Source organism: Podarcis bocagei (genome assembly GCF_964188305.1).
Source record: "Podarcis bocagei genome assembly, chromosome: 15".
Lineage (NCBI taxonomy): Eukaryota > Metazoa > Chordata > Lepidosauria > Squamata > Lacertidae > Podarcis > Podarcis bocagei.
In genome coordinates this window covers 4,780,284-4,799,733 of record NC_138141.1, presented here as the reverse complement: position 1 = coordinate 4,799,733, position 19,450 = coordinate 4,780,284, and the positions used below count along the sequence as shown (strand labels likewise).

General features: G+C 45.4%; 1 protein-coding gene across 4 annotated transcripts in view; it reads right to left on the bottom strand.

Annotated features, from left to right (window-relative positions):
• PPP2R2A (protein phosphatase 2 regulatory subunit Balpha) overlaps nt 1–19,450 on the bottom strand; it is a 67,523-nt gene that overhangs the window by 12,865 nt on the left and 35,208 nt on the right. For 2 of the 4 annotated variants that reach the window (XM_081171718.1, XM_081171716.1), the window contains exons 3-5: nt 9,938–10,035; nt 2,951–3,116; nt 1,108–1,220 (exon numbers count right to left, since the gene is read on the bottom strand). In XM_081171718.1, coding sequence (XP_081027844.1) covers nt 1,108–1,220; nt 2,951–3,116; nt 9,938–10,035 — 377 coding nt within the window. The remainder of the gene's footprint in view (nt 1–1,107; nt 1,221–2,950; nt 3,117–9,937; nt 10,036–19,450) is intronic. The other 2 variants (XM_081171719.1, XM_081171717.1) reach the window with 1 other exon arrangement.

Below are 19,450 nucleotides of genomic sequence, written 5' to 3'. Positions count from 1 at the left end.
CACAGTACAATACCCAATTTACTAGGATCAGTTGACAGTGATGGAATAGATGTTTCTAAAATACATTCAGCTTGTAGAAGAGATCTGGCAAATGATTATGCAAGAAAGTATTACCATTTAAAATGCAAGCATGGAGTACGAACCCCACCAAAGAAAAGGAAGAAAGTGTCCAACCTCTCTGTTTGATTAGTTGACTTCCTCTATGCTAATCTATCACAAACAATAAGAAAACACGATATCACCTTGTTCACTTGCCAGAGCAAGGAGGACCCATCAGTTCACCCAGTGCTTCATCAGATGTCACATTCACTCCTGTTATGCAAAAAGTGCCCTGGAGCTGACTTCCCCTGTGTTTCCCTTCCACTGTATCATTGGGGAATGAAGATGATTTTACGATCTCCAACCGTAAATCTTGAGGGTGGTCCAGCATCAATTCCTTGCATGTATGCTAGATCCCTTGCACAGGAGAGTGACCATGGCACAGCTTAAGTGCTGAAAGGATCAAGTTGTACATGGCCAATGGCAATTAAACACGCATGGAAGCAGTAAAGCTCAGTCAAGCATTGTTTACTTGAAAGGCAGTATCAATCTTGTTGGTAGAAGACTATTTACAACTTTACTACCACACAGATAGTAAGGCACACTTCAATCCTACATGCTGCCTGCACACAGCTCAGCAGTCTCTCCCCTGTAGGAATCACGCAAGTCCACAGCTAGATGCTCCACATCTATTTATCTTCAAGAATCTTCTCACAGTTTTTGGAAATGAATGGCTCTTTCTCACTTACTCTAACAGGGAAGTGCACCACCAAATGCTATCAGCATGAGAGGCAGAAAGCCAACATCTCTTGGCATGGGAAGATCAGGGCTCATAGGAGTGGCGGTGGTTGTTTTGATCTGCTCAACATGGCACTGGGCCTTCGGAGATGGAGAAATAGCTGTAGTGATTATCTGTTGATTTGGACATCATGCCAAACCACAGTTAGCCAGCATCTGATCTGAAGCCTGTTTTCAAACTGTGAGCCACTGTGGGGAAATCAAGACTATTCACGTTGCACCCTTGACATTAAGTGCTTGTCACACGTGACAAATGAAAGTGTTACTCACCCGTAATGTTGTGACTGTAGTAGGGTCCCTATACCGCCCATCTTCTTCTTTCAAGTTATAGCCCTCTGGTCTTTTATCCCGTTCACTGATTTTCCATAGTTTTATTGTTTTATCTGAAATACATTACAGTGGTCGCAGTGAGCAGCGTTAAGAGTACTGAAACCATGACCAATAAAACGTACTGCTTGCACAAGGGAAGACAATTCCAGCTAGTTAAAACTTGTTCATGGTTTTTATTTTTAAATAAACCTTTCTTCCACTGATGCTGAACAGTGGGCTGATAGTGGCCTGGCTTTGATTAATTCCCAATAGCAGAGGTGGCTAATCTGTAGTCTTTGGGATACTGCTGGTCTCCAACTCCCATCAGCCCCAGCCAGCATAGCAGATAGTCAAGGGATGATGGGAGTTGTTGTCCAGCAATATCTGGAGGGCCACAGGTTAATTACCCCTATCCTATAGGAAAGGGTGTAACAGCCTCAGACCAAGGCTTTTAGTGTGGCTGCCCTAATCTGTGGAACAGCATCCTTATGCCCGCTATCCAGAAACAAATCAAGACATTTTTGCTCCAACAATAATTCCCAGCTGGATGAACAGGTCTCTGCCACTGGTGTCTACTTTGTATTGCTTTTAAATTTACTGTCAGCTGTGTCACCCAGTGCCAGTCTGCTTAGTATAACGCTTTTTACTAGTCAACCTGAATGATACATTACAAAGTACAGGTCCCATTCCTGAGGAAATTACAATCCAAATTCCAATGCTAAAGGGACAAGAGAAAGAGTGGAAATGTGGGTACGGCTAAACTGGGGGTTGCCTATGTATTTATTTCTGTTACAGTGGTACCTCGGGTTACATTCGCTTCAGGTTACAGACTCTGCTAACCTAGAAATAGTACCTCGGGTTAAGAACTTTGCTTCAGGATGAGAACAGAAATCGTGCTACGGCGGCACCATTAGCTAAAGTGGTGCTTCAGGTTAAGAACAGTTTCAGGTTAAAAACAGACCTCTGGAATTAAGTACTTAACCTGAGGTACCACTGTACACATATTTTAGACTTAGCAGCAGTAGGGTATGGGGACAAAGGACAGTATAAGCAATGGTTCTGACTACTGTGCAGGTTACCCAGAGCAGCTTGCAGAACCATGAAAAGATGTTTTCAAGTCTAATTTCATGCCTTATAGCACAGAACTAAAGGCAACAAAGAAGTAGGAACTCAAAAGTGCACAGCTGGTCAAGGAGCCAGAAAAGAATATCCTGGGCTTCAGATCTTACATTCAGGAATCCTGATGGGACAGACAGCAGAGCCAGACTAGAGTCTAGTGATACAGTCCTGCAGAAATTTCACCAAAGTGTTGGAGCTTCTCTCTGACTGATAACATCAGCTAGCCAAGGAGGAAGGAGGAGCAGCACTTTGGGAGGGTGAATAAAAGGAGCAGTTTCAGAGAGAGTTGGATTTGAGATGGGAGACAGGAAGCAGAGCTGGGCAATAACTGCTTTCCAACATTGTAATATACCGCCTGCTAAACATTGTGGTACGGCGGTATATCAAAATGTCAGAAAGGAAGTGGCAAGGAAGAAGGCAGTTGCTGGTCGCTGTGTGCACCTTCTGCCTCTTCCTAAGCAACTCCTCCTCCAGCACCCACCATCCACCAACATTAGATGGGGATATGAAGATAACAAGAGTCCTGAAGAAGCAAATAGTCTAAAAAGAAGTGGGGAGGGCACACCTTTCACTTTAGCCACCAACTGCAGCTCACGCCTAAATTAAGAGAATGAAGAAAAAGGACAGCTGCACAAATAGGTCTATAGGAAGAGCTGTCATAAATCAAACACTGAATGAGCCTTACCATTTGTAGACAATAAAAACTGAGCAGCATTTTTCTGGGGTAACCACCTAATTTTGTTGATCTTCTCTTCAATTTCTAAACTTTTCAAGTAGTCAAACTCTGGTTCATGGCTTTGAAAGGTACTGTAAACATTGTATTCTCCTCTGCTGTGAGATTGCGTTTTGTTCTGAAAGGGGGAGAGGGGAGAGAAATTGCATGGAATTCAGTGAATAACCAGTGTAGTTAATGTAGGCCACCTACAGATTACAATTAGTGCGATACAAAGAAATTAGAGCCACTTCACAGACATGAATTATTTCGGAGGCTGTCATTTAAGCAACAAACTCTTAATTGACCAATTATATGAGCTTACTGATCAATTTGCATTAATGAACACAAACATTCTGAAGCAATGAAAAAGCATTCTTTAGATCAAGGAAAGAGAATCTGTGGTCCTCCATCCCTGCCTGATTTCAAATGTGTAATAAACAGCTATTGTGCTGTAGGACACACTAGTCATGACTCACAGATGCTCTTCCCTCCAAAGTGCTATCTAAAGCTAAACCTCTTAGCACTTGTTTAGCCAACATCTGCAATTCCAAGAGGGTGATGAACCACACTCAAGGGCGTGAGGATGCCAACGCCATTTAAAAAATCCCAGGCACCTTTTCAAGCAGGAGGCAGGTTTGAAGCCAAATTCCAGCCCAAGGTAATTAACATTGCACTGGCATGAATCCCGCCTTATTAACAATTATGGGGCAATATTCATTTCCTGCCTCCTAAGCTGTTCCACAATGCTTTGCACGGTTGCACTGCCACCTCATTCCAGCCCAGGCATGACGACAGCTTTCATGTCAGGTGAATTCTACGAAGAGATCCTGTTTCAACCGATACTGCTCTGTGGATAGCGACTGGGAATCACCTGTTCTGATGGGTGGTGCCTGGCTGATACACAGGAAGCTGCCTTATATGAGGTCAGACAAATTGTCTTTCTACTCCACTGCTATTACTGGACACCTTAAGGACACCTTTGCCCATAACAACCTACTCAGGAATAAAGTTCGTCTACAGAGACCCTTCTCAGCGTGCTGCCACCAACTGAGGTCAGATAGCATTGAGCCCTCCTGTGGCAAAGTGCACCTGGTTGATAACCAGACGTTTGGTGGTTTGAGCCCACCCAGGGATGGCTGTGGGAAGAATTCCTGCATTGCAGGGGGGGCTAGATGACTCTTAGGGTCCCTTCCAACTCTGACATTCTATGATTCTAAGAGTATTATGGAATTCCCTCCCTAGGAAAGCTCACCCAACACCCACTTGGTTATCATATAGGTGGCAGGCCAATACATTTTTTTTTATTCTCACAGGCATTTTAATAAATTGTAAAGAATGAAGCAAGTGGCATTTTAAACACCAGGCTGGTGTTATTTTATCTCACCCTGTAGTTAAGATTGTTTTGAGATCCTGGGGACAGCTGGGAGGCGCAGCACGTCTCCCCGCTGTCCCCGGACCTGATCTCAAGGCGGGTAGCGGGGAGAAGAGCGCTTTTCCCCACTGCCTGCCCCGCAAGCTCCGGGGACAGCTGGGAGGCGCAGCGCGTCTCCCCGCTGTCCCCGGACCTGATCTGAAGATGGGCTGCGGGGAGAAGTGCGCTTCTCCACGCTGCCGGCCCCACAAGCGCCTCTGGAGGAAATAAAAATGTTTTCCTTTATTTCCCCCCCAAAAAACTTGATGTGTCCTATGGGCCAGTGCGCCCTATGGGGCAAAAAATATGGTATGTCCTTCTCCCACGGTCTTGCTCATGAAATGCGTAATGAACAAGACAATCCACCACAATCACGCAGGTGTGGAACAGTGTACCCCGCCGTTGCACAGGGAGCATTTCATCAACACAGGTGGGAAGAGAGTGGCTCCTGCATGAAGAGAGACCACAGTCTGCTCCCAGTGAGGGTTTTGGCATGAATTCTGGAACGGACATTTCCTCTGAAGAAACATACACATTTCCAGAAGTTCGATAAGCCTTTTAAACAGAGATAGGGAAACATTTGGCCCTCCAGCTGTGGTTGGGCTGCATCTCCCATCAGCCCCAGACAGCATAACTAGGGTTCAAGAATGATAGGAGTTGTAGTCCAGTAGAAGCTGGAGGGCCACAGGTTACCCATCCCTGTCTCAAAATACCTTTTCTGATTTCCCTAAGAAATAGATTTTATAAATTAAATTCTTTTCAATTTCATTTATCTCAACCATAGGTAAAGGTTGGAATGGCTGCATTTTTGTATGTGGGGCTGAAGAACATTCACTGTTTCCCAGTAACAGCAGACTGCTACGGCAGGGATGGGCAGCCTGTGGCCTTTCAGTTACTCCTAAACTACAGCTCCCATCATCCCAGACAACTGACAGTGCTGGCTGGGGCTGATGGTAATTCAAGTCCCACATCCTCTGGAGGGCAAAGTTCCCCATCCCCTTGGCAGGGATCATCACATTGCAGCCATGAATTTACCTGGCTCCTTTGGCTGAACTGCATTCACTGCAGGGTTTGATAAACAAGTTCTGACAATCCTTCTAAAAGCAAGCAGTAAAGGTAAAGGCAAAGGTACCCCCACCCGTACGGGCCAGTCGTGTCCGACTCTAGGGTTGTGCGCCCATCTCACTCTAGAGGCCGGGAGCCAGCGCTGTCCGGAGACACTTCCGGGTCCCGTGGCCAGCGTGACAAAGCTGCTCTGGCGAACCGGCACCAGAGCAGCCCACGGAAACGCCGTTTACCCTCCCGCTATAAAGCGGTACCTATTTATCTACTTGCACTTCAGGGTGCTTTCGAACTGCTAGGTGGGCAGGAGCTGGGACCGAACGACGGGAGCTCACCCCGCCGCGGGGATTCGAACCGCGACCATGCGATCGGCAAGTCCTAGGCACTGAGGTTTTGCCCACAGCGCCACCCGCGTCTCCTTATCTCAACCATAAACCACCACAAAACAGTAAGAGCAGTTTAATAATGAGAACAGACCAAACCAGCAGATAACACCAACCATAAAATACAATTTATCCAATATATGCAGTTTTGATTATATTTTGCTGTGGACAAGCAAAGAATTGGCTACCATCTGTTTTATAGATTTCTTGCTAACCTTTCTACAATATATGTTATTTTAAGCATTAGCCTCCTGAGTTCCTTAAGGAGGTTATAATCTTAGTTGATTTAAAAACACCATACCACGAAACTGATGTTTCCTATTTCCATAAACTCATTTCCCAAATTTGGAACCTAATATGTGAAACCTGTTTTAAGGTTTTAATTTTAATGTACTAAAAAATCAACTTAAAAAAACCTGTTAGCCATCTTTTGTTCGCTGTCTCGGTTGTCCAGTTGAACCAGAAGGGCAGGATATAAATGTAATAAATAAATAGATATCATTGTCCCCACTAGATGGTGCTAAGAGATCAAAGTAACTTGGTAAGGAAAAATCCTTACCCGAAAGAAAGAGTACAGAAAGAGAGAGTGATTGTGTAAGAAGAGAAAGGTACAAAGGCTAGAGGAGTTGCAAAGATGACTTATAAACTGTAAGAACCTCCAAGAGCTTTTTATTTAAAAACCGCCCAGTATACGTACCGATATACATACAGTATATGTACCGATATACGATACAGTATACGTGGCGCTGTGGGTTAAACCAGAGAGCCTAGGACTTGCCGATCAGAAGGTCGGCGGTTCGAATCCCCGCAACGGGGTGAGCTCCCGTTGCTCAGTCCCTGCTCCTGCCAACCTAGCAGTTCGAAAGCACATCAAAGTGCAAGTAGATAAATAGGTACCACTCCGGCGGGAAGGTAAACAGTGTTTCCGTGCGCTGCTCTGGTTCGCCAGAAGCGGCTTAGTCATGCTGGCCACATGACCCGGTAGCTGTACGCCGGCTCCCTTGGCCAATAAAGCGAGATGAGCGCCGCAACCCCAGAGTCGGTCACGACCGGACTTAACTGTCAGGGGTCCCTTTACCTTTACCTTTACACGTACCGATGCAAAACATCCTAGGCAATCAGAGGAACGTGAGCCTCTCTGGCTGGACCAGCCCAGTGGCCCATCTAGCCGAGTGCCCTGTGCTCACAGTGGCCAACCAGATGGCTGTGGGAAGCACACAAGCAGGACATGAACGCACCCTGCCCCCCTGGTACTCAGAGCCACATTGCCTCTGACAGTGGAGGTTAGAGCACAGCCATCACGGTTAATTGATATAGCCTTTGCCTCCATGAATCTGTCTCATCTCCTTTTAAAGCCATCCAAGTGGGTGGCGCTCACTGCCTTTTGTGGAAGCCAATTCCATAGTTTAACAATGTGCTAAGTGAAGAAGTCCTTTCTTTTGCGTGCTCTGAATCCTCCAAAACAAGATCTAATTACAAGAAAGGGAGAAAAACCTTTCTCTATCTACTTGATTGCACCATGTATAATTTTATGCATTCCTATCATGTCAACTCTTGTGTGTCTTTTTTTCTTAACTAAAAAAGGCCCAAAGTGATGGCTCTCCTGTCTTTTTAGGCCACAAAAGAAAGACTATTAATTTCAGGGTTGTGGGTTCAAGTCCCACATTAGGCATAAAATTTCCTGTATTGAAGGGTGGGGCTAGATGTCCCTCGCAGTCCCTTCCAACTCTGATTTGTATGATTCTATGAAATGAAATGAAAGAATGTGGGTGGCGCTGTGGGTTAAACCACAGAGCCTAGGATTTGCCGATTGGAAGGTCAGCGGTTCGAATCCCCGCGATGGGGTGAGCTCCCGTTGCTCGGTCCCTGCTCCTGCCAACCTAGCAGTTCAAAAGCACGTCAAAGTGCAAGTAGATAAATAGGTACTGCTCCGGCAGGAAGGTAAACGGCGTTTCCGTGCGCTGCTCTGGTTTTGCCAGAAGCGGCTTAGTCATGCTGGCCACATGACCCGGAAGCTGTACGACGGCTCCCTCGGCCAATAAAGCAAGATGAGCACCACAACCCCAGAGTCGTCCGCAACTTGACCTAATGGTCAGGGGTCCCTTTACCTTTACCTATGAAATGCATAAAACAGATGTGCAGTACTTTCTAAGAACCATGGTTGTCTGATGGACACCTTGTGAGCACAAACTGGTTGAGTGGTTTCAAAGCCATTTTAATGAAAACAGACAAAACATTTGCTATTCATATGACATGGTATTTCCAGTGCTCATAAATGTTCAGTGCCTGTTCAAAGGCACAATATCAGTTATATTTACTGCAAGAGAAAATCTATGTAGGGCAATCTATTACAGGCACAAATGTAGGCTACTTGAGAAGGATTTTAATAGGACAAAAGAAGAATGCTACTTGAAACTCAATGACTGTAGGAAAAGCATTGCTTCAGTAAGTTACACACAATGGATTGGATTAAAAAAAACACAAGGAGAAGGAAAAGATGCATTAGTGCTGCTCCCTGGACTCCTGAGCAAGAACAATCAGAAGAATTGTGCAGAACTATGAAGCACCTATGAAGATGCTTAAACCTAGCTAGATCTCTGGCTCATCTAGGCTGTATAGGTGCCAGCGGAAGAAAACATTTACAACCCCTCACCTACACTGGCTGGCAGCAACTCTCTCTCCACGTATCAGGCAGAAAGATATATTTCCAAATCCTGCTAATAGATAGATAGGGGGCATTGGCTTCCTAGAATCTCCTGCATGAAAAGCTTGTGTTCCACCAAAAAGCATTGACCCCTTGCTGATTTTAAATTGTTTTTCAAAATATATTCAACATCAATGGAGAAATCTTATTACTTTTCCAATAATTAATAAATGGCCACCTGTTTTCAATAAATTGGTTGCATCATCAATCTTCTGTAGGTTTTATACAACAGTGATTTGGAATACACAAGCAATGGAATATTCTAGATAATGGTCGGCATTATCTGTTCTGTAATACTCAGCATATAAGATAGTAAAGGAACCACTTCTTAGTATGATTATTTTTACAACAGTTTGGTGGGAAAGAAACAACAGCCCAAAGAAACTGAACATGTAGTTTTGTAATTAAGCTTGTTGCTCTTACAACCCTATAGATATGCACATGGGAATAAGTTCCAGTGAATGAAATAGGACTTACTTCTGCAGAAAGTCACACAGGTTTGCACATTTTTTAACTGCATTCCTAATCTTTAACCAGTATTTCCTTACAATCAGTCATGGCTACCATAAATTATAAATTTCCTATGTAACATGTCCACACTGGGTTACAACAGTAGAATATCATGCTGGTACTTTTTGGCGCAGTTCTTGTTTTCAGCTTATTCTCAGAGCACCATCAACTGGCCATAATTTTCAGGTAAAAGATGCAATTCCCTCTTGAAATCCATAGAGCAGGGTGGACGCAACCCGTGGGCTACATGTAGCCCTGGAGGCCTTTTTTGGCGGCCCTCAAGTAACCTTTTACCCCGCAGTCCTCACCCCACAGCGTAAGCCAGTGGTGTCCAAACTTTTTTCAAAGAGGGCCAGATTTGATGAAGTGAAGGGCTGTGAGGGCCAACTAACGGGCCAACCAAAATTGTTAACCTTTTTTTTAAGATTGAAGTTGTTGAGCTGCCACAGGGGCCAGATTAAACCAACCGGCAGGCCGGATTAGGCCCCCAAAACGAACTTTGGACATGCCTGGCATAGGCGAAGCACTGGGATTTAGGAAGGAGGCATGAGGGCTCTGACAGGGTCCTAGAGTCCTCCTGTCTCCTTCCCAAAGCCTACTCAGCACTTGCTCAGCTTTGGGAAGGAGGTGGGCGGGCTCTAGCACCCTGCCAGAGCCTCGTGCCTCCCTCCCAAAGCCCAGTGCCTCATTTAGCTGGGTCATGAGGTCTTGGGGCGTCAAATTTTGGCCTCACTCCCCACCCCATGTGACGAGGCACTGTGTGGCCCATGGGTTCCGTAGTGAAGTACTCTTGCAACCCACTTGATATGAAAAATTGGACTGCCTTGCTCTAGTCTAGAGGAAATTGGGTTGTGGGTATGAACAGACCACACTGACACAGAACTCACCTCCTGCTCTTGTTGAAAGATAACAACTCTACCGCCTTTGTCTCCTGTTGCTAGCAATTCTCCAGAATGATTAAACTCTACTGTAGAAATTATATCTGCTGTATAATAAAGAGAGAAAAATGTATGTTAATATATTTTCTGTGTACATTTTCATGAAATACGTTTACACAGCAATCAGAAAAACTTGCACTATGATGAGGCAAACTTCCTCCTGCGATTTGGATTCAAGTTCCTTCTTATCTACAAAGCTCACCTTGGGCAGTCACAATTTCTTAGCACAACCTATTTCACAGGTTTGTTGTGGGAATATAAGGCAAGAAGAATCAGCATGTAATGTTACCCTGATCTCTTTGGAAGAATAAACAAGCATTTCTAAATTGTCAGCTGCACCAACCTTGCAAGGCTGTCACAAGGATAAAATTGGGAAGGCGGGGAGAAAAGATGGGGTGCACATTCATTTGAAATAAAAAAAGGACACTTGACAACTGGTACACCATGACCCTGAAAAAGGGGGGGGGGGTCAAGGAACTTGCCTAAAGGCATCATTATTTAGCAAGCTCACATTTCATTCATTTTTCTGTCAAAGGCAAAACACATAAATAGCCACCACATAAGCCTTTCCATGGAGGCGCAGGTTGCAGCCACAGCAAAGGTGGCATTTTTCCATTAAGCAGTTGGTCCCTTGCCTTTCTCGCCCTGATCTGGCCACAGTGATCCATGTGACAGTCACCTCCAGGCTTGATTATTGTAACTCACTCTACGCGGGGCTGCCCTTGAAGCTGATCCAGAAACTCCAGCGGGTGCAGAATGCGGCGGCGAGGCTCCTTACGGGGTCCTTGCCGCGGGATCACATTCATCCAGTGCTTTACCAACTGCACTGGCTCCCAGTAGAGTACAGGGTCAGGTTTAAGGTGCTGGTTTTGACTTTTAAAGCCCTATGCGGCCTAGGACCCACGTACCTACGGGACCGCCTCTCCTGGTATGCCCCGCGGAGGACCTTAAGGTCCACAAATGACAACATTTTGGAGGTCCAAGGTTGCAAGGTGGTTAGATTGGTCTCAACTAGGGCCAGGGCCTTTTCAGTACTGGCCCCAACATGGTAGAACGCTCTGTCACAAGAGGCTAGGGCCCTGCGGGCCTTGACATCTTTCCGCAGGGCCTGCAAGGCAGAGCTGTTCCACCTGGCCTCTGGTTTGGAGTCAGTCTGACCCTTATGTTTCCCTCCTCTTATGGTCTTGATCTATCGGCTACTTTTAAAATGAGGCTGCATTTTAAATTGCATTTTAACCTGTATTTTAAATTGGGTCCTCCCCCCCCCCATTATGTTTTTACTGTGATTTTTTTTTGTGTTAGCCGCCCTGAGCCCGGCTCTGGCTGGGGAGGGCAGGGTATAAATAAAATTATTTTTTATTATCATCATCTTCATCTGTCTTGAGGCATTTCTCCTCATGTGACAAAACTGCTGTCTGAGGGTGAAACTGGGCCCTCCCGTGAATCTCCTGCAATTCGTGGGCTGGAGAAATGTCTGCAATAGGGAAACTTTTAAAGTGCAATACAAGAATGTTCTTTTTGGGGTGTGTGCTCAAGATAGGGGACACAATGGCAGAGCCCAGCCCTCCCACTCGCTCAGTGGTTGATTGGGCAAAGGGGAAGTGGCAGCTGCTTCCCAGCAGCAAGCTACCCATTTGGAAGAAGCAGCCCACTGAGAAACCTTTGCACCAGCATGAAGAGCCACTCCACAGGGTTGTTGAGAGGATAAAATGGGGAGAGGGAGAGCAGTGCATGGCACCTTGAGGTTTCTGGAGGAAAGGCGGGATATAACAGCAAAGGCTGCAAAGGCAAATACATGCTCAAAGGAGCTTTGCTTGTTTCAGGATTTTTCTGCACCAATGCAGATTCATCAGTGGAGAAAGGGGCCTTTGCTCATCTCAAGATCTCACCACATTCAGTAGTCTAGCAATGGCAGGGCTGAGGAGGCGGCAGTCTGTCACTCACCTTAACCCCCCCCCCTCCTGCAGCCTTAACTTCCAATGATGACCACAACCAACTGCAGTGGCGTGATGTTCACAAGGCAGCCACCGCCACAGTGTAGGAAGTGGTCCACTGGTTCAGCCTGTTCAACACTATCTGCACTGACTGGCAGCAGCACTCCAGGGTTTCAGACTAGGGCCTCTCCCAGTCCTACCTGGAGATGGGGGGTGGGCAGAGATGAACCAGGGACCTTCCATGTGCAAAGGCAGATGTTCCAAAAGTGAGCTTCAGCTTTGCCTCCAAGTACCGCTATTCCACCTGCAAACCCCAGATTGGGGAGAGAAGCGGAAGTGGTCCCCTCACTCGCTCCCTCACATGCACACAGACATACACTGTGCTGAGGCTTTTGTCTGGGAGCATCCAAGAGGCCTGGCTACTGGCATTCTGTGGATGCGTGAGGTTTAGTCACCCACTTCCAAGGGAGAAGGAAATGAAGGACAGAGATGGACAGAGACAAAGGAAGAAGCTGAGCAGCCCCTAGCAACTGCTCAAGCACCCCTGAAGGGTACCCACCTCACACATGGGAACCATGGGAACCTTGTGGCACAAGGCAGGTTGCCAAGAACAAAACAAGACTGTTGTATTCGGTCTCCCCACCACCACACACTGCCTCAGCCTCAATGGTCCTGCAATGAGGCCAGGGGAAGGAGGATCAGAGAGGAAGATAAGAATGCATTACGTTGCTTGTTGCTAAGAGCTGGCAGTTGGCCTTTGCTACCATTACCAATCTGCCCTTTTCTTGCAAACAGCCAAACAAAACGATTTTGCGATCTTGTAGCAGTGCAATGATTTGAAAGCTCAAAGCCTAGAGAGTAAAGCTGAGCTGGAAAATATATATATATACAGTACAATATGTGGCATGTGTGTTTTTGTATGTATCTGCACCAGGGCTGGATTGAGGTTTGATGAGGCCCTAAGCTACTGAAGGTAATGGGGCCCTTTATATTTGTCACTGTTTTTTGTGTTGAATATATGCTATAGAGTGGAACCTCCGGTTACGAACTTAATTCGTTCTGGAGGTCCGTTCTTATCATAAAACAGTTCCTAACATGAGGTGCACTTTTGCTAATGGAACCTTCTGTTCGCATCCTGGGGCGAAGTTCGCTTCCAGGAGACCTACTTCTGGGTTAACGGAGTTCGTTACCCAAAGCGTTTGCAATGAGGATGGTATGTAACCAGAGGTATTACTGTATGGTTATTTATGGACCTAATAGGTATCTAAAGCCATTTGCACATAACAAAATATGTATTTTATCAAAGTAGCTGTTGAACTGAAATACAATTAAGAATAAGTATATTTATAGTGAAATACAATTAAGAAGAAGTATATTTGGGGGGGCAAGAGAGTGGGGCCCCTAAATCCGGCACTGGTATGCACAGATGAATGAGATAAAAACAGGTTTGCCAGGTCTAGAGGTATGATCTGAGGTTTTAATGATCTTAGCATTACAGTGGTACCTCGGGTTAAGAACTTAATTTGTTCTGGAGGTCTGTTCTTAACCTGAAACTGTTCTTAACCTGAGGTACCACTTTAGGTAATGGGGCCTCCCTCTGCTGCCGCCACCACGCAGTTTCAGTTCTCATCCTGAAGCAAAGTTCTTAACCCGAGGTACTATTTCTGGGTTAGCTGAGTCTGTAACCTGAAGCGTCTGTAACCCGAGGTACCACTGTACTAGTCTTGGTATCTCCAAAGAGTGCAGAGACAGGCTCAAAGAGGCAGACTGTTTTCCACTTGGCTTGAAATTGTCTTCAGTTCCTTCTGCACCCCCAGCCACACACTGTCTAGTAAACTCACGTGCTGCCTTCTGTTCCCACCAAAGCCCACATCCTACTCCCACCAGCACCCTTCTCCATTTCACAAAGTTTCCTGACCTGCCAGGCAAAAGCCCCTCAGTTCCGGGCTCCATCCACTAGATCACAGAAGCCCTGGTGACACAGGCTCATTTTCAAAGAACGCCAAACATTCCTCAGGGACTGGAAATAATTCCTTATTGGTCTCCTTGGCAGAGCCCATGTAGAAAACCACTTTTACACTCCAAAACCCTCAACCTCTGATATATAAAGTCAAAGCTAAGTTTTAACCTGAAAATACACTCTTCTGTGTCCTGTGAACTGCTGAGCATGTAATAATGAAACTGTTGACTACCCCTTTAATATCATCTCAGCTTACCATTTAAACTATTTTATATTTTCCAATTTATTTGCAGAAGGATCTCTCGGAACTCTGAATTATCTCTGACTGCTACTTGGCTCCAGTTCATGTTTCTGTATTTGTTTTCAAGGGTCCTTTGCAAACAGTGACCTGGTTCAGAAATCATGCCAGCATATAAATCTTAACTGTGCCTTTGGTATGAAATTGTATATCTGTGATCCAACAGCAACCCAAAAGCAGAAATTGTGGCTGGAAGCAGGTTGCCAAATATGGTGTGTGCTAACTATGGTTTGGAAGGATGTCTGAATTGACAACCCATGAACTAGTCTGGAGTGCTCAGCAGACAGAAAATGAGACCAGACATGCAAGCACCTTTGAACCATGGCATGTCTGTATGCTCAGAGACTAAAATCATGGTTAAATTCTAAACTCAAATTAGAACAAGTCATGGTCTAAGCTGAGGCAACATTCTTAAGCCCAAAACATTTATACCAGACAGTTCCTTGATTTGAGGATATTCTTCATTTGAAGCATCAAGCATATATCCTGGTTTGGAGTAGTAAAAAGGTAAAGGACCCCTGGACAGTAAAGTCCAGTCAAACTTGACTATGGGGTGTGGCACTCATCTCGCTTACAGGCCAAGGGAGCTGGCGTTTGTCCACAGACAGCTTTCCAGGTCATGTGGCCAGCATGACTAAACAGCTTCTGGTGCAATGGAACATTGTGACGGAAGCCAGATTGCATGGAAACACCATTCATCTTCCTGCCACAACGGTACCTATTTATCTACTTGCACTGGTATGCTTTCGAACTGCTAGGTTGGCAAAAGCTGGGCCAGAGCAATGGGAGCTCAACCCGTCATGCAGATTCGAACTGCTGACCCAACAGCAAGCCCAAAAGGCTCAGTGGTTAAGACCACAGTGCCACCTGCGTCCCTGGTTTGAAGTACAGCCTGCCTCATTAGTGTGGATAATTGGCTTTAAAAAGGGATTGGGCAAATTCAATGGAGGGTAGGACTATCAATGGCTACTAATCATGATGGCTGTGTATTACCTCCAAGGTCAAAGGCAGCATGGCTCTGAATAACAGCAGGAGAGGCTATTGCCCTCCTGTCTTGCTTGTGGACTTTCCATAGGCGTCTAGTTTGTCACTTTGGGTAACAAGATGGTCTTGTTCGGTATGGCACTACTTAACTGCTAAGATAGTGATGCAACTGAGCATGCTTTTACAATCCTGCCTGGAAATGCTGCTGTACTACTACTACTGGCAGGGCAACCAAGAACAGTAAAATTCTCTGCATTGGAAGAAGTGAGCCAACCTTGCAAGGGGGAGGGGAGGGGGAAAGAGAGAAAGGAGGGCTGCCAATGTGCCTCCAACAGTACACAGCTGAAAATTGGCTTTGGAAACTAATGCAGGATGGCACAATGCTATAAAGCCAATGTATTGACAGAAATAAAATGCTCCGAAAAGAGCTAAATCACCTAATTAATCAAAATGTGTACTTTGTGCAAGCAGTTAAGATGAGTCAGTAAAACCACCGAGTGCCTATTTTATACAGCATCTTGAAGGGAAAGTTGGGGGGACGGGGACGACTACCAACAGAATATCAAAACATTATTATGGTCTCACCAAGAAATAAGACCCAGGAACCTCTCAAGTGAACCTGGAGGACAACACCCTAAGGCTTGTTGGCTTAAAACTTTTCTGATATTGAAACTGGTCATTAACATATTGCAGGAGCTTCTCATCATTTTCTCCAGCTGCCTATTGTTCAGTACAGATTTTGTAATTCATGGGGTGTGGAACCTTCTCTTAAAAGCTTCACTTTAAGCAACAAATCAATCGGGGGGGGGGGGGGCTTGTTGTCAATGGTCCCTTCGGGCATCAGCTTGCAGCACTGGGATTTGTGCCGCCTTACAAGCAGGTGCAATTCCCAAATCCATCTATAAAAATCAGCATTCCCTCACATTCCCATCCCCACGTTCTCCAGTTAAACCCAACATGAATATCTCCGATTGGTCCACTACACGATTTCCCTTCCCGATGTAGGTGAAACGGACAGGGCTTTTCCCCCCTAAAATGAATTGGACCAATTTTAAAAAAGAAAATTTACTGCAGTGCTACAACTGAAAGTTAACATATCAGTAGATCTTAGCTTTTCAATTAAAATTAATCCAAAAGGCAACTTGCTTTTCCTTTGTGGACAAGCCTTCAACCTACTTTATCTCAAAGGGGTGGGGGAACATGAAGTTGCAAGGCTAAACAGAATGATGCTCTGTTAATAACTACAAGACACACAGTACCAAACTACTCTGCACATAAATAAGCCACTGGAGCAGTAACTAGGCAAGCATTTGGAAGCAAAGAAACTCACCGTTAAAAATAGTGCATTCCCATACCTTGGTCAAAGAAACAAGCAGACATCAAGGCACTGGTGTTGAACTGGATGGATTTAATTGTGTTTGAGAACTGACAAGGGAAGCATTTCATCTTCCGCAGCACACCGATTTGCTTGTGTATTTTCATCTGTGTTAACACCCTTGCTGCCAAACAAAATGAATGCGACTCTTTTCTTTGAAATGGTAACTGGTATCTCAGTGATAATTACGGGGGAGGTTATTTTCGTCCTTCAGTGCTGCAACGGGCAACAGAGAATCTGGAGAACGTGCCACTTCCTGGAGTCTCCTCCCCCCTGGGCATGCTATTTTTTGCTACAGTCTCTAGGTGGGGGCCTTGCAAGCGCACAGGGCTGCTCACACCACTGCCCAGAAACCTGCAAAGCGATCCCTGCCACAAGGAGGACGTAAAGGCAAAGGACGAACAGCAGAGAAGCCAATGTCCCTGAAGTGTGTCACAGCACTCAAATATACTGCACAGCATCCGATATACTGTGGGGCATGCTCTTCCTTGTGCTCAAAATCCAACACAAACAAAATAAATCACTGAGAGAGGCAACAGCCATCTAGCACTGCACACCAGCTGATATACCTTGAAAGCGAAGGTCAAATCAATGAAGACAACCTGCTGACAGATCCACCAGAAGTCACACCAGTAAAGCACATGATCCATCTTCCCTTTAAATAAGCCGACGTTGGACATTTTTTTCTTAACAGCAGGTGCCTCAGGAGTCCAAGACAGTCCTGAATAGAACCAGCAATTGGGGGCTGCTCCTGAGCCCTGAACCATTACCTGTCCTTCATGACCCCATGGACTCCCACCCCACTCCGCCCATCAGTTGTGCCTCCTTATCTTTCCTCTCGCCTTTTATCACTCCCTGCCGAAGTGCAGTGTAATCCGAAGCATGTGGATGAAGCCATTCTATGGAAGTCTGCATAATCAGAGTCAGGTCTTCTTGTGTAAAACTCCACCCCTAAGGAGCCATAAATCTCGCCCTCCCCAATCAGACCTTTCTTATGGAAGTCTCAGAAAATATAACACACATGTTTTAAGGCAGGAATAGGGAGACCTTTTTCAGTCCAAAGGCCACATTTTACTGTACTCCAGGCTATGTTCTGAGCAGTGCTAGAAACCAGCCAGGTGCCAGATTCCCGAGACTCTTGCGTTGCAGGGGGTTGGACTAGATGATCCTTGGGGTCCCTTCCAAATCTGCAATTCTATGAAAAAGGCCGTGTGTGTGCAGAAGAAGGGTGTGGTTTAAAGAAACAGTCCCAAGGGCCAGATAGAGAACCAGAGCACTGTGTTTCGCCCCTAGAGCCTGAGGTGCCCTCCTCCCCATTTCAAGGAATGAAGACCCAGCTTTAACAAACATTTCAAGGTCCATGAGATCTAAAGCAGTTCTAGGCAACATGGTGCTTGCCAGATATTGTGGACTGCAGCTTCCATCATCCTCAAACAGCGGCTGACGGGACTCATAGTTTGTAACAAATAAAACAAGGGTTCCCGATATGTGGTATATCAGGGGTCCCCCAACTACGGCCCGCAGGCTCATAAATCCAGCCCGCTAGCTGAAACTGTGCCGGGTTTCTGAAGGGCCGTCACATGGAGCATGCTTGTTTTCTCCTGCTCTGGAGGGTAGGACTTCAACGGCTTCAAGTTACAAGAAAGGAGATTCTGACTAAACATTTGGAAAAACTTTCTGCCAGTAAGAGCTGTTTGGCAGTGGAACAGACTCCCACAAGAGGTGGTGGACTCTCCTTCCTTGGAGGTTTTTAAACAGAGGTTGGATGGCCGCCTGTCATGGATGGATTTAGCTGAGATCCCTGCATTGCAGGGGGTTGGACTAGATGACCCCTTGGTCCCTTCCAACTCTAAGATTCTGTGATTTTATGATCCCCCCCCCCCCGAGTAAGTTTTGTATGTGAAAATGGATAAAATTTGTTTTTTATTAGCTAATATATTGCACATCTTTCTAACTGTTTCAAGAGTCATTTGAACTTTCAAATATTTTTATCTTAATACTGTCCAACCAATTTAAGGTGAAATATATGTGTACTCTAAAGATTGACCAAGTTCGGAAATTACGATCATCAGCAGGTCTCCAACGTTTAAGACGTCAATAGATAATTTTATTGTTTTATCTATTTTGTAAATCGTTTTGAAGTTTTTTTCTACAATCAAGCAGTATATAATTTTAAGGAAATAAATAAATAAACAAATCGGGGCTTGCTTTTGACCATATTTCTCCATGGAGCATTTAATGTATCCATACCACCAGAAGACTGGATTGACATGGGGGAGAGAACACAAGGTTGATTTCAGGACACAAAACTGAAGAGTGAAAACAAAGCACATTGCAATTGTTTGGGAATCGGAGCATAATCAGAACAGCTATGAAGTACAGCTGTTGAGGGTAACCTCTGGCCATCGAGATGTTGCTGATCCAAAACTCCCACTATCCCTGTGCTTGCTGGGGCTGATGGGAGTTGTAGTTTCACAGCATCTGAAGGGCCAAAGGTTCAGCACACCAGATGTACAGGAACAATGTGGTATAATACTTGGGAGGGTGTGGAGAGGTAGAGAGAGGTGAAAAATGTTTCCAAAATTGGCTCAAATCAGCAAGTCACATGACTCGCTATACCTTACAGCAAGCTTCCTCAACCTCAGCCCTCCAGATGTTTTTGGCCTACAACTCCCATGATCCCTAGCTAGCAGGCCCAGTGGTCAGGGATGCTGGGAATTGTAGTCTCAAAACATCTGGAGGGCTGAGGTTGAGGAAGCCTGCCTTACAGAATAAAACTAGGTATCAGATGATCAACATTTCGCATGCTTAAGAGTGCAGCAGTTCTGCATTTCAGCGAGGTTTGCATACAAGCAGCAGTTTGATGGACTTTGTTTTGGGACACCCACGTCTGCCTCAGTTTGATATGTTT